The sequence below is a fragment of the Ixodes scapularis genome, unplaced genomic scaffold, assembly GCF_016920785.2.
Source record: "Ixodes scapularis isolate PalLabHiFi unplaced genomic scaffold, ASM1692078v2 PGA_scaffold4__175_contigs__length_147842914, whole genome shotgun sequence".
NCBI classification, from domain to species: domain Eukaryota; kingdom Metazoa; phylum Arthropoda; class Arachnida; order Ixodida; family Ixodidae; genus Ixodes; species Ixodes scapularis.
Window position 1 is genome coordinate 34,214,743 of NW_024609879.1, and position 24,747 is coordinate 34,239,489.

The 24,747-nt window shown below is 43.6% G+C and overlaps 1 protein-coding gene across 1 annotated transcript in view; it reads left to right on the forward strand.

Moving 5' to 3' along the window:
• LOC115324942 (venom metalloproteinase antarease-like TtrivMP_A) overlaps nt 1-24,747 on the forward strand; it is a 116,954-nt gene that overhangs the window by 19,607 nt on the left and 72,600 nt on the right. Inside the window, exons 3-4 of the mRNA XM_029985639.2 lie at nt 7,988-8,080; nt 14,187-14,313. Of these exons, the coding sequence (XP_029841499.2) occupies nt 7,988-8,080; nt 14,187-14,313 (220 nt within the window). The remainder of the gene's footprint in view (nt 1-7,987; nt 8,081-14,186; nt 14,314-24,747) is intronic.

Genomic DNA, 24,747 nt, shown 5'->3' on the forward strand with positions numbered 1-24,747 from the left:
AGTACTTCTTAAACAGTGGCAAGGATGGAGAGGTTGAAGAGACATTAGCTATGGCTCGTAGAGCTTTTTTTTGCAATATTCGAAGCAAGTTTAAGTTCGTTGTGCCGGTAGACCCCCACACTAGGTGCGCGTAGCATAAGATGGGATAGAATAGTGATTTAAAAAGTTGAATTTTGACACTTGTGGGTAAAATGTTTCTATATTTATTTAACACACCCACTATTCTAGAAAGTTTAGTGCGAACGTGTCTAATATGGTCGTTCCAAGACATGTTATAAGAAAAAAATACACCAAGAGTTTTTACATTTTCAACATATTGAATAATATCAGTGCCATATTTCAGAAGAGAGGATGAGGTTGCTTGAGTTCTGGAATGTAGTTGGAATATTATAGCCTTGCTCTTGCTAGCATTTATATGAAGGGAATTGTTTATGCACCAGGTTTTTAATTTTGAAAGGACATTCTTTGTTTTGCTGATAAGACGTTCACTATTTGAATCAGAAATGATCATACTTGTATCATCTGCATAAATAATAAAATCTACATCAGAGTCAATAGCAACTATATCGTTTATATAAAAAAGAAATAAAAGGGGACCTAGAATGCTTCCCTGGGGAACACCGCAATTAATGTTAAGCAAAGAGGACCTATGCTCGTTTATGGAAACATATTGGCAACCGTTCTCAAAATATGACCTTAACAATGAAAATGAAACTCCCCGAAAGCCATACGAAAATAGCTTGTCTAAAAGTATACCATGGTTGATGCAATCAAACGCTTTACTAAAGTCAAGGAAAACGCCAATCGTTGTTAACTTTTTTTCTAAAGTATCTAAAATAATTTCTTTTTGGTGCAAAAGGGCAGACTCGGTAGACCTAAATTTTCTAAACCCAAACTGAGATTCTATTAATACATTATGATGATCTGAGAAATTTGTGATCCTTGAGTGCATAAGCTTTTCTAAGGCTTTTGAAAAAATAGGAAGAATGGATATTGGACGATAGTTCCCCATACTATTTCTATCTCCTGCCTTAAACAGTACTGTTACTTTTGCTGTTTTCATGCCTGTGGGAAACACACCCGACGAAAGAGCAAGGTTATAAATATGTGTTAAACAAGGCACAATGAGGTCGACAACAAATTTCACGGGTTTAATGTTTATACTATCAGCATCGCAACTGTGATTGTTGCGTAAATTATTTATCGTCGAAAAAACTTCATATTCATCGGTAGGATAAAAAAATATAGTATCACAAACTCTAGGTATATTTTGTGCTGCATCACTGCAGTAGGTACTAGACCCAACGTTCACAAAATAACGATTAAAAGCATCTGATTGTTCAGAACCGCACTTTTCCATCCCATCAATAACTAATTTTTCTATTCTATCATTGTTAGTATTTTTGCCCAAGAGAGCATTAAGTCTTTTCCAAAGCAAGTCAGGATGCTTCATACATTCAAAATCAAAAAGTTGGTTATAATAGTTTCGCTTTGCACGCCTCAAATCTGCGTTCAGGTGGTTTCTCAGTAACTTAAATTCTGCTAGTTTGACCAAGTCTCGCGATTTTAAAAATGCTTTATATAAGCGATCTTTGGCACGCATTGATTTTAAGTGATCTTTAGTAACCCAGGGTTTCCGGGCACGTCTATCGGTTCTAACCAATCTTAATGGAAATGAGGACGTATAAATACTTTTAAAAACCTCAATAAATTTGTCGTAAGCTTTATTTATATCCTTTATGCCTATTATACTGCTCCAGTTCGCGCTCTCAACGTTTCTTCTAAACGCCTGCAACGTTTTATCGTTAATGCTTCTAATGTATCTGGTGGGTTGAAGTTTATTGACCTTCGTTTTAGTTGTAGCGTTATGTTTATGAATCAGCATGAATATGGGCAAATGATCACTCAAATCTAAACACATTACTCCAGCAGTAATATTTGAGCTATCGTGATTGGTAATAAACATGTCAAGCAAGGAGGAACATGACGCTGTTATACGCGTGGGAAGAGATATGACATTCTGAAGATTATGTGCAGACAGTAATAAAGATAACTCCGACTGATTACGTGATAGATCAAGAAAATCAATATTTAGGTCGCCTCCAAGGATGAAATTGCATTTAACTTCAGTCATAGAGCTAAACAACTTTTCTAGAAATTCAAAGAACTGGGACACATTTCCATTTGGTGGGCGGTAAACAACACAATACACTTCAAGGTTTTTACGTATGCATAGTACTTCGTAATGATCTGTAATGGCTGAGTATTCGGATACAATCTCAAAACCTGTGTTTGATATCAAGATGGATACACCACCACCACGGTTTTGTTTGCGGTTCAGATAAAAGTGTTCATATCCCGGTAAAAGAAAAACATCGCTGTCATCGCTGTACCAGGTTTCAGTGAGCATGATGATATCGAACATTGGTTCAAACGTGTTAAAAAGTAAAAAGAGGTCATCGGTTTTAGATCGCGCTGACCTAACGTTAAGGTGAAAAAATTTGAGACATTTCTTATCAGTTTTTCCAAACAACGCATTCACTTCGTGAGGGTGGTAAAAGCAATTTTGCACCGCCATCGAGAATTATGAAGTTATACAAAAATACAGCAGTCATCGAAATATTCTACGCTAATTCCTAATTTTTTCAACATCACCCAGGCAAGTAATTTTAAGTACATCTGACGTCGTATCTTTACGCGCAAATATTTTGCCACCAGAGCACCACACAAACTTCCACCCAACCCTTCTTTTCTGCGCGATAGCCGTTCCCAGCAGTTTTTTGTTCAAGCCTGTCAAGTGTTCGTTTACATAAACCGGTGACTCGGCTCCGCCAAACTCGAGGGATGCAGTAGTGATCCGTTTTTTTTTGGCCTTTTCCAAAATTGTGTTCTTTTTTGAGCGCTGGACGAAGCGAACAATTATGTTCTTTTGATCTGGCATAAAAGTGGCGACGCGGTGGCAGATGTCAATGTCCGCATCCGCCACTGGTTCATCATCATTATCATAAATGACAGATTGTTACATGCATTAATTAAATCATCTATAATTCGGGTGCATCCCTTAACGCGATAATAAAAATATACTTTATGGCATATTTTAAATCAATTACGGCCTGCTGTGCATATCAGAAGGAACTTTACAGGTGCTAAAACGTTTGTCAAAAAGCATTTTGTTCAACTTTAATCATGCAATAGAAAATTATAAGTACATTAGGCTGAACTATGAGGACCAACAGCGCTGTGACGGTTTCTTTGTACGTGTTGTGCAACTTGAGAATGTTCAAGTTATTTGCTGGTCCGCAGGAATGTGCAATCACATATATAGAGGGGATTGTTTTCTTCGTTTAGAAATATTATTTTGCTTAGATTTTACACCATACATTTCATTTCATAACCTGGAATGCCTTTCTTGTCTGAAGGCAGTAAGGAAATTTATTTTCGCGTAGAGAGCCCATTCCTTATCATTGTATAAATGGAATGCCATTTTCTTAAGAAAAGTTACATTCTCCATTTTAGTACAAGGTGCAAACGCTATAAAACTTTACATCAGGTATGAACATACGACTGTTTAAAAAAATTTTACATTCATACGGGAAAACACATAATCAACATACGCCCCGTTCATCAGCTTCCATATTGCCGTTCACAATCCGTGACACGTGCTGATAAACTTTAGGGAAGGCACGCTTCCCATACTTAACAATAGATTGGTGTTTCTTATTTGACATAATGTTATTAAAACGATGAAAAAAATTTCGCGTGTATTGAAATAAAAATTTGTACTTTGCGGTGACAAATCAGATTAAAAAATTACGAAAAGTAATGTTTAATTTACTTTTGTCTAACAAACTTTTGAGGCATTTGTTTCTTCAAAATTGGCTGTTACAAAATTTAATCGATTAAATGTTTTGTTTTGTATTATATTACTTTATCCGTTGTGACATAAATTATACTTTTTTAAACCACATTTCATCTAGCAGTTAAATCTTTTATGACAGTACTTGGCGCCACCAAAAACAGTTCGGTGTTCTACAATATTAAACTCGTATGCCAGTGAAACATCTCTGCCATCGACTTCGTTGTTTGATAGTCAGCGAAATGAGAGATGAAACGATGTCCTTTTCATTTTCCTGCACGCGAAACACCTTAGTGTTTGCGCTCCGGCGTGGAATTTGTAAGTGTGTGAGAGTGACACAATGAAAGAACAAAAATAATTACTAAAACCGATGTTTTTTTTTTCTTCTCGCCAGCTCGACTCGGGCAATCGGTCGAAGAGAGATTTATGGTTTATTTTTGGAGTCTTAAACTTGGCGAGGTGGATGATACTGAAAGTCCCCAGGCCTCCTTCAAGAGTGACAAGCTACCGTAAATAAAACTAATTATCGCTCTGGAGAAGGTCGTCAAAGAGTGGATAAGGATTTGCTTTGGCAAAGTCCGATGTGCCTCGAAGGTTGTCCTCAGTTTCGCGTTTGAAGACAATGAATGACCTGAATAAGCTGCTAAAGTGGAGTAGCCACGTTCAAATGATTTTCAGACTACTTGTGACCGCCGTCTCAAGCCCATACCCCATTTCCCCTGGCCATTAAAAAAAAAAGTTATGAAGTTTTATCTTAATGCCCCTTATATAAAGGACCGGGGAGTTGCTGCTGGTCGCGATCAGGTCGCCGTTCCCCAGTTGTACAAAGTCAGCATGACTACAAGTGTGCAGGAACGTCCTTTCGCGTTAGCAAAGGAAAGCGTGATTGTAGCAGACATACCGAGAATTCTCAAGAGAAGGCGAAATACACACCGACTACACTTCATCAATGAATGTCGGCGACGGCGTGGGATAGCATTGCCTAGGGAGGCATGCGTTTCGATTTATAGCTCATTATGTTCTTAAATTAAGTATTAGCCGTAGAGGAACTACACGAAATTTCTAGAAATGTATGTGCGTGTTTGTGTTAATTTTAACTGATGCTGAATTATGCAGCAACATTTCATTCGCATTATTTACTTTTGCGCTACTCGTTAGCACGAGCAAATTGTTTCGAGTGGAGGGTGTTTCGCGAAACTTATATCTTCGAGTAAATTAGTATCTGGCGGAAGGGGGAATAGCTTTATGCGCCCATCAACAACGCCATCGTAATTCAATTTGGTGTCCTTTGTTGTGACATTCGAATTGGCTGATGTTTTAGAAGCATAGGGTTCTGAAATTGTTTCAATTTAACGAAAGTATTGAAACAGGCGGTTTTCAAGCATTAATTTATGTTCTTTTTCTGGGCTTAGTTTTCCGACAATCTTTAAGTTATAAACACTTCAGTGTGTGGGTCTCAATACAAGTTTAGTTGGAAAACACGTTTTGCGTGATCCAGTTGTTTTTGACCTCGCGGATGAGGGAATTTACACCTGCTAAAATGTTTTCACGTCCTTGTTCATCTATTAGTTTATTCCGGCCCCGATGATGCGCCAATATTTAATTTATTTTAATAAACAAGCGCGTAAAGCTAAGCTGCTCTGACAAACCATCAGCGAAAGCAGACGACAGACACAAAAGAACCTTCTTCCAGAGCTGCTCGGCATTACTGCTATGTGGCGTAGATTTCTCTGAAGTCTCCAATAAATGACAACCGAAATTTTGGAGATCAATAAATATCAGGAAGAGTGAGAACTGAACGTTTAGCGTAAACAGTCAGACTGTATTTCAATAAAGAAATGTGCACCTTTTGTTGCCAATTTGATGTTGTTCAGAGTAGGGGGATTACATGACAAATTAAAAAAAGAAAAAAAAAACTAACACGAATTATTGCACAAAAAAACAAACAAAAAAACATTGTCATGTGCATATGAGGCGTCAAATATACATTACTATTTTATTTTTTGTGCGTTTCGTAAATTCATTGCTTGGGGGGGGGGGGGGGGGTGGGGGCCAGAGATAACAGATTTGTGCCTTGACCGAAAGCTATATTTTGTGCATCTATTTTCAGTTGAGGAACGAAGGATGATTGAGGGTCACCGAAACATATGTATTTTAACACAAAATACGTCAAATTGTATTATTTTTAGCCGTGGACCGCCTTGAAGGCGGTATATTTCGCAGATGAAATATGCACTAGAGCAGCTTAAGGTTGTTCATGACGGATATGTGTTACCTACCTAAAATGAATAAGTATGTGTGATATTTTGTTCATTTGACTGTGTCGTGGCGGTTTTGCCCCGCATACGCACTGAGCCCTCCATATCCGCGGTTTACTCGCAGATATCCGCGGATATCCGAAGTAAACGAGCGGATGCGGGTAAAAATTGGACACATTTTGGCGGATTGCGGATCGGATGCCGATGTCAGGTGCTGCAGATGCGGATATCCGCGGATCCTGATCTAAATTTTTGCCCGGTGGCATTCAGTTCGTCGACTGACGTTTCATCTACAGATCGTTTCGTCGACATGCGACGTTTGATCGGAAGGCTTCTCGTGGTCGTTTCATCGGAAAACCTCAGACGCTTCGTCGCACACAACCCTGCTATTTTTGTAACAAACCTTTCGCGTGCCGCCTGGATTACAGGGGGGAGGGGGGTACGGTTTCGTTAAGCTCGCCTTAGGGAACCGCGAGCTAGCTTTAAGCGGCTTAGTAAAGAAATGCGTTGTCAACAGAACGTCGCAGGGGCATGTGCTCACAAAACGTACAGCGTTGACGAACCGTGTGTCCATGAAATGTATGTCCATAAAAAGTTATCAACGAAACGTATTCCCACAAAACGCGTTTTGAAGAAACAATAGGGATCCTAAAAAAGATCTGATTCTCACTGGAGATCGCTTCAGTTAGAGGGTTGCCTCTCGTCAAAAATGCTATCTATAGAAAATGTAAAGATTGCAGGGCATCAATCGTCCCGAGGAAGATAGTACATTGGCAGGGAAAGAGCGGAAACTTTCTCCAGGCAATGAAAACCTTAAATATACAACTCACAAGAAAGTAGAAGAAACGTCCCCCCCTCTGCAAAGAGTAGTGTGGTCATGATTCCAAAACCGAAAGATGTGCCTCGACATCCTTTTTGTGCACTTCTTCTTGGCAGAGTGTCGCGGACTCCTAGAACGATCGCATGCGCATCCTTCGACGCGCAGTGCCTCGGGAAGGCTGGCCGCTTTTAATAAAAATACGATGAAACTCATATTGATAAAATGACATCCCCTTTGAATGGTGACCCGGAGATTTTTTTGTACAAAGATAAACAAACAGCATAAAAAGTGCCATTTGCATATTTTTTTTTTCCATTCTCGCTTGATGTTATGATATGCAATGAATGCCTTTATTGCGAGTCGGATCTGGTTCCACATTTTGCGGAGGCGGTTCGGATACGGATACAAAGTATGCGGATGCGAATCGATTGCGGATCATCAAACTGTTATCCGCGCGGTGCTCTACGATGATACGTCATGGCTCCGTCCCACGTTCTTAGCACGCTGTTCCCAGCATTGGCTTGCAGGCCTTCAAACTCAATCTCGCTACAGACAGAAGCTAATCGTTCTACGTTTTGTTATTTTTGAAGATGGTAGGATCCTACCTATCTGTGTGAAGCCAGAGACAAGGGCAGGACATTGTTGCGTAATATTGTAAAGAAAATGTTTGAAAAAGGGTACGTGAGAAATGAGCTGTTAGTCTGATTCATCTCATTATAAATATTTCCCGTGTGTTCGTTGTGACTAAGAAATACTGCAAACGACTTTTTTTTTTTTTTTTTTTTCGCGGGCTCAATATTTCGCGATTTACGTCAAACCTTAAGTTTTGGAATAATTCGCGGGTTCTAAGTTTCGCGACGCAGTGGGATCTGAATATAGATTCCACTGTGTTTACATTTTACTGGAATTGTTCGCGGGACCTACTTTTCGCAAATCGTAAGTGATTCGTGAAGTTCGCGAAAAATAGGTCTTTGTAAAAATTAAATTGTTTACAATATAACGTTTCTGAAAAATTTGTCACACCTCATTCAGTTTGCGTTGGGTGTTTTTCAGATGAACGGAAAATATATGGAACGTAACCTGTACCATGACAAAGAGAAAATGGCGGCGGTTGAGGTGAAGGAGGAGAATGGAGCTGTGGAAGTGGTAAGATACATCTAAGAATGATTTCAATGGTGCACAACTTGAACAAGCACTCATATTGCACCCATTCTGTGGTTCTGTTACGCCACTTGCGACGGCCGCTCTTCTTTCTAGGAGCAAATGAACGTTGCCTTCGACATAAACTTCGGCGCTGGTTGTTGTTTCGGTCACGACGGGTACAAGAACACTTGAACGCGGCGTCAGGTCCATGTCGTCGGCGATAGTTCGGACAGCGGGTGGCGTCGTTCTGGCGTCTTACGGAGCCAGGACAGGCTATCGTAGCGTCAAACAGTTCGATCTAAGTCGATGACTGCTCCGCATTCACGCATAAAGTCCGTACCGAGAATGACGTCTCTTGCACAGTCTTATAGTACAATGAATTTCACCGGGCAAATCTCATCGTGGATTTCGACTCGCGCAGTGCACCTTCCGACGCGCGTGATCAGGTGTCCTCCGGCGGTTCATATTTGCGGGCCAACCCACGGCATCGCAACTTTCCCTAGGCGGCGTGAGAGCTTTCTACGCAAAATGGAGTAGCCCAGGTTGATCTGCACAAGGACCGATGTTTCGTGACCGCCGAAGATGACGTTGAAATTGTTTGGCATCTTTCCAGAATCGTTGTTCCTTTGCCTAGCGTTTTGAGAATGGGCACCCTTCAACGTTCGTGGAGGTTCGTTGCGTCGCTGGTCTTCGGCCACTCTACCTGCAGGGGTTGCGGCGCTGAGTTCCCCAGACGAGAGGCGAGGGGCGAGAAGCTCTCGCGGCGGGGCCTGTGCATTGGCGACGCTGGGTGTCCTGGTGACGGCGACCCGGACTGAGGTCGCCAAAGGTACTCGTCGATTTACCGCAGTCGCTCAGCGTAGCGTGGGCGTGCGTCCTTCGAGCGAAAGCCGCGCAGCCCTACTTGTCGGTAGGGGCAATGGCGGTAGATGTGGTCGGTTTCCCTGCAGTGGCAGCATAGCGGCCGACGGTCGGCTGTTTGCCACATGTCGGTCTCTCTCGGTGCAGGTGGTTCAGGGCGGGCGTACTGGGCCCGGTCGTGTTGGCGTCGATCGCTTTCTTGCGTCGGGGTGTCCCGTCGAGGCGGCGCCGAGTACTGACGCAGCACTACTGGTGGCCTCCTGTCGATTGCGGCGTACGTCACCGGCGGCGTTCCTCAAGTGGTGTTACTGCGTTGATCTGAGAAGTCTGTTCAACGGCTCGCTAGACTTCCTTTTATATTACTTAGGTGATAAAGAGGGAAGCCGGGCGATCGGCAGCAAGCAGCAATCTTCTGAGCTCTTCCCTCATGACGACGCGGATCATCTCTTCAATGTTCGGGAGGAGGCCAGTTCCGGCGTCAAGGCTATAGGCCACACGGGTGTAGGGTCGTTGGGCAGTCGCTGGTAGTGGGCAGCTCGCGCTTGGAAGGCCCACTCGATGTGTGTGGCTCTGTCACGAATGCTTCGACGATCTCAGGCGGGTTTCGCGCGAGGCCCTCGAAGATGCTTTCCTTTAATGCGCACAGGTGAATGTTGAGCTTCTTCGCTCCTGGCTCTTGAGGATCCGCGCGTTTGAATAATGGGAGGACGCCTTTGACGAAACTGAAAACGCTTTCATTTGGCTCTTGAATTCTCATCTGCAGTAGCTCTTTGACGCATTTCTGACGCTGCGGGCTCGCAAAGCAGTGGCGTAGCTGCTCTTTGCACGTTCCTAGGAGGTGACTGACGCTTCTTGATCTTAGAACTGAAGACGGGCCGTTCCATCTAGTGAAAAGTAGTGTTTTGGACGCTTTGATGTGATGTCCATTGGTAGGTGTGTGCCACCCGTCCGTACTCCTGTAGCCAGTCGTTAATGTCTTCGCGAACTTCGTCGCGGAAGAGCGTCGGCGTGCGAGGTACGACTGAGAGGAAAACGACGGGGAATGTAGCTGCAGGGTTCTCGGTCGACTGGCCCTGGGGAAACATCTCTATGTTCGTCGACTTATTTCTTGGTTGATTCACCAATCGACGTCTTCGTACCTCGCACCTCCACCAGGAAGGTCATATATGGAAAAGGATCGACAACTGTAAAAGAAAAAATAAAGATTCAATCGGCGAACTTCTCTCGTTAACAAATGAAAAAAACAAGCGTCCAGAAAGTAGCAAGCGTCGGGGCGTGGCCGTGACATCTCACTAGTGCGAGAGCACGTGAGTGAGTCGGCAATACAATGCTGTGCTCTATATTTATTACACCGGGTATCTAAAAGATTCGGCCTATAACGTTCGAATGCCGAACGATCAGAGACTGACTCGGTAATGTGTGTTGGCCTCTTTATCACACTTGGCATTATTAATAATTATGTCGTTGATATGAGTGAATTAATACAATCACTTATTATCAATTACCTAAGTGTGTAGACAAAATTTACACACTGCCCATCGACATATAATGCTGGTACCGGACATTTCATCGACCGCCAATTTATCGAATAAGTGGACATCTCGAACTTTGACTGAACGTCGTTTCAACAAATCGCTTGACTGCGTTTCATTGAATTTCGCTTTATTGCCTGCTGGAGCTTTACAGTAGTTCTAGACGTTTCACACTTGTTTCGCAAATTGAAATGAAACCGGTCGAATCTCCAAAATTAAAATTACTACCCTTGTCGCTCTTTCACCAATACTTGAGTGGATATGCGACTTACTGTTTTCTGTTATGATTCGCGGTTATTCTACTCTGCACTCCTTGTTTTCTCTTCGTCCCCCCATTTGTTCACGTCTGAAAGGTATTTCTAAAAAAAAGAGTGCATATATTTTCCTTTGCGCTTTTTAAGTTTCTATTAGTACGTTTCCTTTTGCTTCCACTCAATTCAAGGTAAAAAGATTTTTTTTTTTTTTAAATAGGGGTCAAGAAGCCGGCACGTTCACGATACTACCGATTAGAAAACATGAACAAAAGGGAGAAAATATTTATTTGATGCAACATAAAGACAGTTATTTGCTTCTAGGACGGCTCTGTCCTTGTAGCAGGATACCTCTCTTTGACGACGGAGAAACACCCTTGAAGTTCTATACGTTTGTCATTGCACCCGATGATCACTGTTTTACAGACAAGCGACTATGTGCTTGTGTATCTTATTGGCCACATTAACAGCAGAGGTCGTCATTGACTACAAAATGAACATCGAAGCTAAAAAGGGCACAAAATAAAGTTTCCTATTGTTATAGCCACTGACAAGTTAAGGAGAACAGCAGAGGCTTCAGTTATACCAACTCCAGCGGGACCTTTCAACCTGCGACAACGCTTCGGCATCTGGTGCACATCTAGCGTGCGCAGCCAAAGCACGGGGGAAGATGTGGAGCGCGTGTAGGAGTTAGGGCGTACGAAACACACGCCCTGCCGTTCTCACTCTGGGAAAGAAGTTTATAAATCATAATCCTTAATACAACACTGTTATTCTCCCGGTGATAAGAAAAAAAACTATCTTTTTATATCCAGGATTCCGATTGCTGAACTGGGCGGTATTCGGCGGCAGAGCTTCAATGAAAGAGCGTTCGACGAAAACGCATTTGTTGAAATGGCCTTCGATGATAAAAAAGCGTTCGATCTTTCGGCTTTCCAGTATACTTTCCGAAGTATATTTGTAAATTTTTGTTGATCCAATCCTTTCTGCGTAACTTAAATTTGTTTGTTACCTGGATTAACAGGTGACAACAGTTCACACGCGCATACTTTCTAGAACTGGTTGTGCCTTTAGTTACACGATCTATTTATCCAGTTTTCACTCGTTTTCTACACACTCCGAAATTAACTTGTTTATGTGTTTTGTTTTCAGTTATGTTTGTTGTTGAATATCAGCAATTGTCGAAAATCTACCAAAAGAATACCGACTACTCGTGTCCACTAGGGAGTTTATTCCAAGTTTACTCGTATGCTATTACGTGACTTCATAACACATGAGTGTGTTTAAAAACATCCGCAAGTACCAAATCAATCCAGGAAATTACCGATCCTAACACAATTAGTTTCACACCTATTGAAATCATTTGACACCTCCGTCCTCCGCTGCGTCCATTGTTCTTACTTCGAAGAAACATATTTCTGTTTTAATGAATCCCAAAAATATTTTGCGCAGGAGAACAGGGTCGCACCAGAATCACAAAGCTATGTACTAGCGAGTTCATTTATTTCCGTATTTTATTTTTTAAATTTCAACCACTCTTAAATTTAAGCTGTAGTTCAGAAGGTATATATATATATATATATATATATATATATATATATATATATATATATATATATATATATATATATATATATATATATATATATATATATATCAGTAGTGCTTCCGTTAGCGGGCGGAGATATGTGTTCTGAGTCCGAGCTTTGCTGCTGTTACGAAGTGCGTTGATGAAGAATAAAAACTTTCAGCACAGTTTCAAGAAAAAGAAAATTCCCAAAGTTTTTGGACCATATCGGTTCCTTGTTCACAGGCGACCGTCAGGTGTACAGAAAAAGTGCTGCTGATGTAGGCAGGCTGAGTCCTGGTTTTTTGATGATGTGGCAGAGTCCTGAGACGTTTACGGCTCGGAGAGTTCCCGAGGACCTGTTAATGTTTTCTTTGGTTGTCTGCATGGACCAGGGATTCCAGGTGCAGTCGTTTCCGCCAGCGCCGCCTTATGCAGGGGATTTCGCTTATGTCAAAAGACTAGCAGTGACCTGATTCCGATTCGTGTTCGTCGAGGGCACTTACCTTGAACGTAGATTTTTTCATATCGTATTTCTGGCGGTTCCGGGAAATATCTCGTTTCTTCCTTGTAGGATAGCAGAGCAGTCCCCGTACGGGATGCTGTATACGAGGCCTTGAGACATCTCCTTTACCTGTCTTTTCTTTGGGGAGATGGAGTCGGTGACGGATGGGGGAAACCGGCTCGTGAGTCCCCGCGATCCTATGTTTACAAAGGACACATCTGATGGTCTCCCTGACGTACCTCACTTACGACAGGCAGACACGGCTGGAATGAGCCGGGAGCTTGCACATATGGGGCGGCGTAGCTTCTTGTGGATCCTGTTGATGAAACGTTTCGAGTAGCCGTTGCTTTTCTAGAACTGTAGTTTTATTGACAGTTCTTCAAGTCTAATGCTAGAAAAAACACGGCGATGGCTGGTTTGTGCTAACAGCGTGATGGATTGTAAGTCTAACTGCAGAACGGAAGCGTGAAAGCTGTATCTTTCAGTGCATTGTACATCACCTGTTAGTGAGGACTGCTAATAATGTTTGTATAAATGTCGATAGGTAATCATGGTTTGTTCAGTTTATAGATTATTTAAATGTAATTTCCGGCACAATTTTTCCTCTAGCGCCTGGTTCGAATTCGAGAATGCCCTATGTATGTTGCTCGAAGAGAAAACTCTGCTAACGAATGTATCTGTGCGCGCTTAGAAGGAAGTACGTGTTTGAACACCGATCTGTCACCTGCCTCTTGTGTGTGCCTTTTTAAGAGCTTTCATGTGCGGTAGACAACGTATGTTATTTAAGTTACCATTTTGTATTTTTCAGTATTTATGGGTCTTTAAAACGACTGCAGCAATGTATAATAAATAATTAAATAAAGCCTAATATTTTTAATATTATTGGGTATTATTCGCCATTATTAATTTATTTTAGATATTTCTGCTTCAACGAAGTAAGTGAAACTGTCTTGATAGGCATATTTTGACTACTTTTTAATTCTTGAACTCACTAAGTAGTTGAAAAAGTCCTCTTTAAGCTTGCAGAGTGATTGGTATTTCAGTGCGTCTGGAACGCCAATCGCTGGGCAAGCATCAACCTAACACCCTAATGAATGATTGAAAACGAGCGTGTTGGTGAATAGTTACGAATAATTGAAAGAATGAAACATCTAAGACCGGGACGGAAACAGGATTATGAAAGAAGTCCTGTTTTCGTCCCCGTCCTAGACGTTTTATCCTTTCAAGTATTGGTACCCTTATGATTATCGCTAAAATGTTCCCATCTTCGAATTAAAACACTTAGATTTATTTTGGTCAATCGTAATGTAGTTTTTTTTAGAAATTGTATTATCTGAGACGCTTTATGAAGCAAAACTAAACGCAAAATATATTTGCCTAATTCTTTTTCCAGAGTGGTGTCATCAGCGACACTCTGAGGATAGTTCCTCGTCACCTTATGGCTCGAGCTGAAGACGGGTCCATCGCACACAAGATTTTCGAAGTGGATGCACCAGCTCAGCGTGGACATGACTACATTGGTAATTAGCCGAATCTATTCATTTATGTATATTAATGTCTGTGTGTATAACTTTAACACATGTACTGCAGACATCTTGGGGTGCACGTGTTAAAATATAAATGTGTCTAACATGTTTTTTTTTGCAATTTGACATTTTATTGGTTAGGTTACTGTCAAGTGACAAAAATAATTAAACACATACTGAATTATTCGTGCATAAAATAAGATTAGCACATCTGCACTAATCTGTTGTTTTAAGTACTCGGAATAGTGAAAAGACTTACAACGTACTTACCTTACGTCGGGCTTTGACTGAAACAATCGACGAACATATCGTGACCAAAAACGTCCTATGATTTCTAGCTTCAACTGGACTTCTGAAACACTTCGTTCGATACCTTTCTTTTTAACTATTGTTAAGATGATTACAACCATTTTGAGCAAGTTCCGGATGTTCCGTAGCAGGGAAGGATTATAAGGCGACGCCACCGAAGTATCGTTCTTTGAGTTCTCGAGCAACTATCTTTTCACATTTCGCGTGTCTAGGACTCACATACACAGCACACTGGGATTTTGTGGGAGTCTAGTAATGCTTACTACAAGTCTGTTAAGACTCGCTTAGGTCGTTAAGGACAGCAACTCTAGTACGCTGGCATGAAGCTTATAGTTAAGTTTTAAACGACCATTGTTTTAGGTACGCAGCGAAAATAATTTAGATATGTAGCTTACTAAATAATTATGACCGCACCGAAAAGTGCATGGTAAGGTCTCGTTCATGCATTTGCGTTATGCAACGCAGATTGTTTAGAAAGTTAACACACACCAGTCTTGTACACGTTACTAAAAAAAGATAAACGATTACAATTACTATTACTCTTGGCTAAAAAGTATTCGATTAGATTACTTGGTTACTCTACGGCAAAAGTAATTCGACATTACTTAAAGAAGCAATCGTTACTTTTCCGATTACTTTATTGTGGGAAGACACATCTTTAGCGCTCATAACAATGAGCTACTTCCAACCTATATTTCACATTTGCACAAGTATTGAAGAAGAACAACTGGCTCCCTCTTCGTGGTCGTTGCACCTTCACAATGCGGACACAAGCATAGAATTCGTTTGAAGACGTTTAATGATTTGGGCGTTCGCCAGTGTGTGTGTGTGCGTGTGGGGGGGGGGGAGCGGAGGGGGTTCTATAGTCGGTTACAAGTTAAGAAGGTAGTAGAAGTCCCTCCCCATAAGCGTGATGCGCCCGCTTCAGACGCCTCCGCAGTTGAGAAGATAGTTCGCTGAAAACGCCCCTTCTACTTCAATGGATGGATATTGACTACAGACAGACCTTGTAGCGGGCGGCAGCTTGCGCCACCTAGCCGAGGCAAATTACTCGCTCCGGAAGGTTGACGTAAAAAGAAGGCTTCAGTGCAACGAAAATTGTAACTTTTATAAGTAATGCATATATGGTTGTTGGTTTTAGCTTGATAACCTTCCTACTCGAATTAGGTACATTCCGTGTATTTTCTACGTTTGTTAAAAAAAAACCTGCGTTTCGGGTTTTGAAAGTTTCTGCGATTCGCGTTTTAACAATGCCGAAGTCGCCGTTTTCCGTTATGAATCCCAACGTGGAGACAGCGGAATGCGATTCCTCTGATTCTTCTTCGTCAAGAGAGTCTGGTGCAGCCTCGCCGCCTACGCCAAGGCGCCTCTACAAAAAGCATAAGAGCGGCGATGTCCTCAACCGAGCTGCACGGCAGCTGATAATGAACGCGTACGTTCAGGTGCGACACGAACCGCCCGCCAAGCCCGGCCAGCCCGGCCTCACTGTGGAGGAGTCCTGCATCAAAGTCAGCAAGCTGCTTGGCGTTGGTGTACGCACCGTCCTCGAGATTAGGAAGCAGGCGAAAGAAACCGAGGGACAAGTTGTGACACCTTCTCGGAAGCGCCCAGCAAGTGAAGGCAAGAGGCGGCGCAAAGTCAGGTACGGCGAGTTCACGTTGTGCGCGCTAAGATCGTGCGTCCACCGTTTCTTTCGACGGAACGAGGTCCCCACGGTCAAGAAGATAACGGCCGAATTCTGCGCGAGCACTGAACTTCCCTCGTTGAAGGCTTGGACTGTGCGTCGCCTTCTCCACGACATCGGATTCGAGAATGACAAGAGGGAACGAAACTCCCGGTTGATTGAACGAGAGGACATAGTCGCCTGGCAGCAGAAGTACCTGCATGAGATCGCACGTCACCGACAAGATGGTCGGAAGATCTTCTACTTGGACGAGACATGGGTGACAGCAGGGCACACTGTCTCAAAGGTTTGGGTAGACACGACAGTGGCCTCGTCTCACGACGCCTTCATGCGTGGTCTCTCGACTGGCCTCAAGCAGCCATCGGGGAAGGGCCAGCGTCTTATTGTCACCCACATCGGCAGCGATGAAGGCTTCGTCGACGGCTGCCTGGACGTGTTCCGTGGACAAAAAACCGGTGATTACCACGAGGAGATGGATGGCGCCCGCTTCGAAAAGTGGTTCGACGGTGTCCTCGACAAACTGCCGACAGGAAGCGTTATCGTCATGGACAACGCTTCTTACCATTCACGGCGGTTGGAAGCAGTGCCGACGACGAGTTCCCGGAAGGACGACATCCGACAGTGGCTGACGTCTAAGAAAATTTCATGGGACCCCAAGATGGTGAAGAAGCAGCTGCTCGACATTGTGGCCTTGGTGAAGCCACAGCACCTAAAGTATCGTGTGGACACTGCTGCCGAGACAGCTGGCTGCACTGTGGTCAGGCTCCCACCGTATCACTGCGAGTTCAACCCCATTGAACTGATATGGGCGCAGATCAAGAACGGCGTTGCTGCCCGAAACACGATGTTCAAGATTGTCGACGTGGGGAGACTCCTCAACGAAGAAGTTGACAAGGTCACCACTGACAACTGGATTAATGCTGTCAGGCACGTTATTGACATTGAAGCAACGTTCCGACGAGGCGGTGCCACAAGTGCCCACATCCAGCCCATCGTCATCCAGCTGGATGGAGAGGACACCCCATCCGAGAGTGACCTGTCTGGTGTCGAGCCCCTTGACGAAGCTTAAGGCCACCATTATGGAGAAAGCGTGGAACATCTCGGAACACAAAACGGTCCTTTTAAGGACCACTTATTTGATTTAAGATCGGATTGTTGTTCTTGACCACCACTAACCTCCCGTGTCTCATGTTGTCATGCTTCTCTGCTCGTTGCCGAATAGCATTTCGATATGCAGCCACCAGACAAACTTTTTATTTTTGTTGCGATAATGTCTAAGCTGGTCTATACATTGCACTGTGCCATAAATCATTAGTATAGATTTCAACTTCACGAAAACAAAAGTTTGCAGCCCATCTACGGCAAAGACATCAGATGCCATATTGACCCTTCCCGCTGTCTAAAGATCTTTGCTACGCAGCAAATGGAATTTTGATTGCAAATAAGCTCTTTTTTGTCTAAGAAAAACGACACAACATATCACTGCCAGTGCTCTGCTTTAAAGCATAAATGGGACGTCTGTGGCCATTTACATGACAGGCTTCTGGGAATAACAAAGCCGTGTGTTAGCACAGTGGAGAGCGAAATCGCAGTACCAGTACTCTGTTTCTAAGTCTAAAGGGAACGCCTATGGTCATTCACATGACCGAGGCCCCTCTGAAAACAACAATAATGTGAGCCAGCACTGTGGGAAGCTAACTCTTAATGCCAATGACCTGTTTCGAAGCATAAACTGGACGTCAGTGGCCATTCACATGACCGAGGCCACTCTGAGAATAACAATAACGTGCATCAGCGCTGCGGGCAGCTAACTCTAACTGCCAGTGACCTGTTTCGAAGCATAAACTGGACGTCAGTGGCCATCCACACGACCGAGGCCACTCTGAGAATAACAATAACGTGCATCAGCGCTGCGGGCAGCTAACTCTAACTGCCAGTGACCTGTTTCGAAGCATAAACTGGACGTCAGTGGCCATCCACACGACCGAGGCCACTCTGAGAATAACAATAATGTGCATCAGCGCTGCGGGCAGCTAACTCTAACTGCCAATGACCTGTTTCGAAGCATAAACTGGACGCCAGTGGCCATCCACACGACCGAGGCCACTCTGAGAATAACAATAACGTGCATCAGCGCTGCGGGCAGCTAACTCTAACTGCCAGTGACCTGTTTCGAAGCATAAACTGGACGTCAGTGGCCATCCACACGTCCGAGGCCACTCTGAGAATAACAATAACGTGCATCAGCGCTGCGGGCAGCTAACTCTAACTGCCAGTGACCTGTTTCGAAGCATAAACTGGACGTCAGTGGCCATCCACACGACCGAGGCCACTCTGAGAATAACAATAACGTGCATCAGCGCTGCGGGCAGCTAACTCTAACTGCCAGTGACCTGTTTCGAAGCATAAACTGGACGTCAGTGGCCATCCACACGACCGAGGCCACTCTGAGAAAAACAATAACGTGCATCAGCGCTGCGGGCAGCTAACTCTAACTGCCAGTGACCTGTTTCGAAGCATAAACTGGACGGCAGTGGCCATCCACACGTCCGAGGCCACTCTGAGAATAACAATAACGTGCATCAGCGCTGCGGGCAGCTAACTCTAACTGCCAGTGACCTGTTTCGAAGCATAAACTGGACGTCAGTGGCCATCCACACGTCCGAGGCCACTCTGAGAATAACAATAACGTGCATCAGCGCTGCGGGCAGCTAACTCTAACTGCCAGTGACCTGTTTCGAAGCATAAACTGGACGTTAGTGGCCATCCACACGTCCGAGGCCACTCTGAGAATAACAATAACGTGCATCAGCGCTGCGGGCAGCTAACTCTAACTGCCAGTGACCTGTTTCGAAGCATAAACTGGACGTTAGTGGCCATCCACACGTCCGAGGCCACTCTGAGAATAACAATAACGTGCATCAGCGCTGCGGGCAGCTAACTCTAACTGCCAGTGACCTGTTTCGAAGCATAAACTGGACGTTAGTGGCCATCCACACGTCCGAGGCCACTCTGAGAATAACAATAACGAGCATCAGCGCTGCGGGCAGCTAACTCTAACTGCCAGTGACCTGTTTCGAAGCATAAACTGGACGTTAGTGGCCATCCACACGTCCGAGGCCACTCTGAGAATAACAATAACGAGCATCGACATATCTTGCTATGTTTCGTCGACAAGATCTTGGTTTGGTTAGGGGTGCGCTGCTTAGTTGGTGAGCAAGGGTACGGGTACATGCACGGGGGCACGACCACCCTTACACGCTGCTGCGAAGCGGCATGTACGGGTGGGCTGGGTGGGTCCACATCTTTCTAATGAACTGCTGGAGACTGTCGCCGCAAAGCGTCGTGAACTGGGTCGGTCGGATAGTTTAATATGTGCTTCAGTCATAAACGCACAACAAAATGTTCCTACAGCGTGAAATTTTTGTGTCGATGAAACTTCACAGCACAGTGTGGCAGTATCAATGAAACGAGTTGTAAAAAGTTGATGAAACGTGTCGATGAAACAACAGGGACCCTTCTTTCCAATGGTTCCATGGAGGCTCTGACAATGAGGACTGCAAGGTTGCCTCCAAGAAGCTCAATGATTTTACACGAGTCTGTCTTTGCCAAGGTAGACCAGAAAGACGATGGCAGATTCTGAAGAGCTCGTTCGCGGCTACGGTATGATCCAGAGATAAACATACATCAGAAATGCAATTAGGCGGTTTGAGCTGCTGCTTGATTCAAACATTGTTGATTTTATTGTTATATAAAGACAAATCATTCTGCCACCTGCATTCGGACCAAGATCAAGAGTATTCGGTATGTTTTCAATTCTTGATTTAAACAAATATTTCGCATATAAGAAAGCCACAATTCATGAAGCAGGAAGCTGCCCTTGAAATTAATTTTTATTGACCATACTTTTCATCTTTTACAAATTATTAAACCAACGCTGCTATCCAGTATTGTGGACACATTTTCCTTCTTAAGTAAATTGGAAAAATTGGTGCGTGTTTACCGGTAATACCTCAGGCCGCGACGCAAAGCGAGTGGAGGTACAGGCGTCACGTACCCGGGTTTCGAAGCATAAACATACGACTGAGAGCGCCTCGAGAGCAAGCAGAATGTTCGGAAGCATTTGAGAGAACCGAATCTGCTTCTCTCAAAATCTCTGGTATTTCTTCCAAAAGAAGACATCAGCCTCTTAACGTCCAAAACAATATCAATTGAATGTTTGTAACATACGCATCACTGGCTTTATCATTTGTGTGCCACCTGTATGTAACAGCTCATTATTGCGAACGAGGGTGTACCCGCGGGTACTATCGCAATCATAGATTACCGTGCAGCCGATTGCGACGCGGAAACTTGAAAAGGACGCCACGTTTCAAAGATGAATGCATACTGCTTCGAAAGCGTCATTTCAGTAGACAGACTATTTATTAACGCCAGCAAAGGTACGGTCGAAATTGGGTAAAGACACTTACTGTGTTCGCGGTTCACTTATGCCCCTCCCGCACAGCCCACTACACTTATAAAGAAGAGTTTGGTGACCGCTGCATTTTAACGTCGCTCCACGGAAACCACTGCGAAGAAAAGCCGATGCCTTCACGATGTTGAGGCGCAACCCGAGGCACAGAAGCAGACGGCGTTCGACGTATGTACGATGCTAGGCCTTACTCCCGCATCGAAATTTTCGATGGCAATGCTATCGCTGGATTCTCACGCTGTCGCGCAGAACCTATTGCGAATAAAAGTGGACGCGGTTACGACTTAGCGACGTATGCTCGGGTAAGTGAAAAACCGCATTAAAAACAGAATAATTGCTGCAAGATACTCGAGTCGTAGAAAATCTGCCCGGCAGCCATGTTGAAAATATTCATTTGCCAGAACAAGATTGGTTCGGGCAGGTCGTGACGTCACGGAAACAACGGGACGTGATTGGTGGCGGAGGAATACAAGATTCCCTTTGAGGGGCTTTTGCCGCTACCTTCTTGACTTGTAACCGACTATAGATCTTGTTAAGCTTGAGCAAGGGTTGTCGCTCAAAGTTTGCGTCGCTCATTTTATTATTCACATGTGGATGAGCTCGCATGTTATACAAAAGAGCAGCAGCTCCAGGATTTGAAACGGATCATGTGCAGTATCCATTAGCGGAAGAGATCGCCCCGACCACTTCTCAACTCGAAACATTGCTTGTCACTAAGACCACGTAGGGGAAATGGGGAAATACTTCAACTGCCTTTGTTATATTTTGCATCAGCTTTAGGCATTCTTCGGTTCTGGTTCTCCTACGGGCTGCGAGTAGGATTAGCAGGATTTTTTTTTATTTTTTTTAATTTCTGTGTGTTTGCGTGAGGGGGCTAGTTTGAACGAAGGACTCAAAAAGCTACATTCTGCTTCCTCAAACTTCGCCCTGAATGGCCTTTGTCACGCACTGTGGCTTCCCTGGGGCTTCCCACTCCCAGTCCCAGCTTGAAAAAAAAAAAAAACAAAAAAAAACCGGACATTCCACAGAAACTTTACACAGAAAGAAATTTACCTTGTTTCCTACACCTCCGCACAATCTTTCTTATTTCCGTTCGAAAAAAAAAAAAAATTATTTTTGTTATTTTATAAAAAAAGGCGTGTGCCGGGAGGGGGGAGGGGTCCCGTGGATAAATTGTAACGGTTACAAGTTATTTTATTACTTCACAAGGTAATCAGATTACTCTTGTGATTACTGCCTAATAAAAGTAATCAACTGATTACAAAATTACTTCAAAAAGTAATCAATTTCAAGTAATTTGATTACTTGTAATGCGGACGGTACGAGTCTGACACTCACTCAATAAAACTGGCTAAAAAACATGCCAATACTGGTTAAAAATATTGTTCGCATTGCTAAGCACTTCACTTAAAACTATTCTAGCTCCCGGTATAATAGAGTACGTCGACCCACTGAAATTAGTATATATTTGACGTACTAAGCACCAGATATATGAAACAGAAAATGTCCCTTCATGTACATTTTGTTGTTTTAAGAATGATCAAGATGTACAAAATATATCACTGCACTGGTGTGTTTTCTTGTGTGCCTCCAATTGAATGGCAACGTGTGTCTCGAGCATTTAACTGTAAGTCTCAATTGCGTAAGCGTTTCAATACAGTCGTTTCGCTAACGGACTCCAGCCTGTACATAAGAAAGGCAGGTTTCAATGTTTGTCACCAAAAGACACCATTAATTATTTACTTTATTCATTTAATAATTTATTTATGTTATGTGATCGTGAACAGCCGAAGCCGCGGTAATAATGCACAGCTTGTGTATTAGGTATTAGTAAAGAATGATTTAAACGCAATAAAACATGGGTCAACAATAACAAACTCTGCTACACCACGGTTATTATAAAAGACTTGAATGCGAGATATGAGGCTAGTTTCGATACCTTGATTCTAATCAAAGGTCGCAGAGCTTCGAAAAGCTCATTTCAAAACACGAATGTTAAAAGATAACGTTAGATTAGGAAATTCAATTATCCCTTGCAGACATTTATAAAAAAAAAAAAAAAAAAGAAAAGCTGTGTCACAGCGCCGAGAGATCGAAGTAGTCCCACTTCGTTTGCCAATGAATCTATGATATTCGTAGTAAAATGTATAACAAATCTGACGTTCGTAAAATGCGAAATAAACGCTCCTGACCCTTCTCTTTTTTCTTTTTGTTCGGGCGGCCAATAGTAATTGAGACATAATAAAATTTCTGATTTGTTTTGTATTAGCCAAAACGAGTACCGGAATACAGAGGATGACGTAATAAAATCGCGCGTAATTCTAGCGATTATGCCCAGTTATGGAAAGGAAGCATTTATAATGCAATCAACATGTGAATTATTGTGCCATGTACATCACATTACGGGCCTAAAAACATTTTGAACGCCACCGTTAGCCTCCAGTAATCATAATTTTTGAATCATTTTTCGAATCCACTCGGCAGAATGATTCGAAAAAGGCCTGAGGTTGGCTGATTATTAGGATCGAAGAGTGTATATATGCCTCATTCCCACTTTGATTAAATAGTTGCAGTCAGCGCTCGTGTCTGTCTTGTCTTTCTTTCATTTGTCCTCGTCTAAAAAGCGCTATCATGCCTTTGCCAACCCAAGGCAGAATGAAGCTGACGACGAAAGTCGCGTCTGATAGTACTCCACAATAAGACGCCTGTTCCTCATACGCTCTCCGCTTCTACGGGAAACAGCAATTTCTCTTCTGGTCGGCTGATTGCCCCCCCCCCCCCCCCCCCCAAATCGACGTTTTCACTCCAAATACTTAAACATCGAATACAGCATTTACGTGGAAGGCGGGAAAAAGCACGTTTAAGTTCTCGGGCTGCACACGAATAAACAGCATGTCGCCCAAGAATAACATCACAAACGTTTATACCGGTGTCACGGTCCCGTCCTCCGGGCGGCTCGACGGGTCAGCGAAAATTGGACTGAATAATGTCCTCGTCGCAACAACCTTTTCAGTGGACGTCGGGCAAACTGGATGTATTAACTGCAAAAGTGAATAGCCTTAGGACAGAGAAACACAATCTTCGCTTCGAGGTTCTCCAACTACGCAGAAACGTCGTGGAAGGGTGCAGCTCCCGTCACCCCTGTCGCTCTCATCGCCTCTGTATGCTTCCGTCGCATCACAGTCGCCCGCTACATCGACGTCCGTACCCAACCCAGCGGCTGTGCCATCCTCGAGGAAATTTCCACACAGCGGGGTCACCCGTCCGAATCCTGGCGTGAACCCGGATTTGCCGTTTGCGAATCAAGCCAGTACTTCGCCTCAGAACACTAGAGATGAGGGTTGCACACCGGTCAGACCCCGGCGAAGAAGTAAGCTGTCACCCACGAACAGGGCCAGATGGCGTCCCCCATGCCATCTGGCCCTGTTCGTGTCTCGGCTTCATCCTGAGACGAGTGTCGCCGATGTTCACGCGCTGATCAAGCCCTTTTCAAAGGGAAAGTCGGTTTCGATTTTTTTTTTCCAAAAGGGGTGACGTGTGGCCAGAGGGCAACACCTTTCATCAGTTTTTGGGATTACATGACTGGGATATCGTGTTCCTTCTGTTCCTCCGGTAGACTGAGAAAATGTTGGACAAGATTGGAGTATTTGATCAAAATGTGCGAGGCCTTCTACAAAAACGAACCAGTTCGTATACAATTTAATGAATGCAGAACACAATATCATCTGTTTGTCTGAAACGTGGCTATGTAAGGGAATCCCAGACGCAATTTTTTTAGTTCTAGACGGTGGTGTCCTTATTTCGGCTGAAGTTTCCCTTGTCTCGCATTGAAGGTTCGGCCTTGAATCCTATCCGGAATGTGCTTGGGTCCTCAGGTTCGAATATTTTATCTGGTACTGTTTTGTCGACGGACACGAAAGAACGCGACCAACGAGTCTTAGATATCTTCACTGTAAAACCG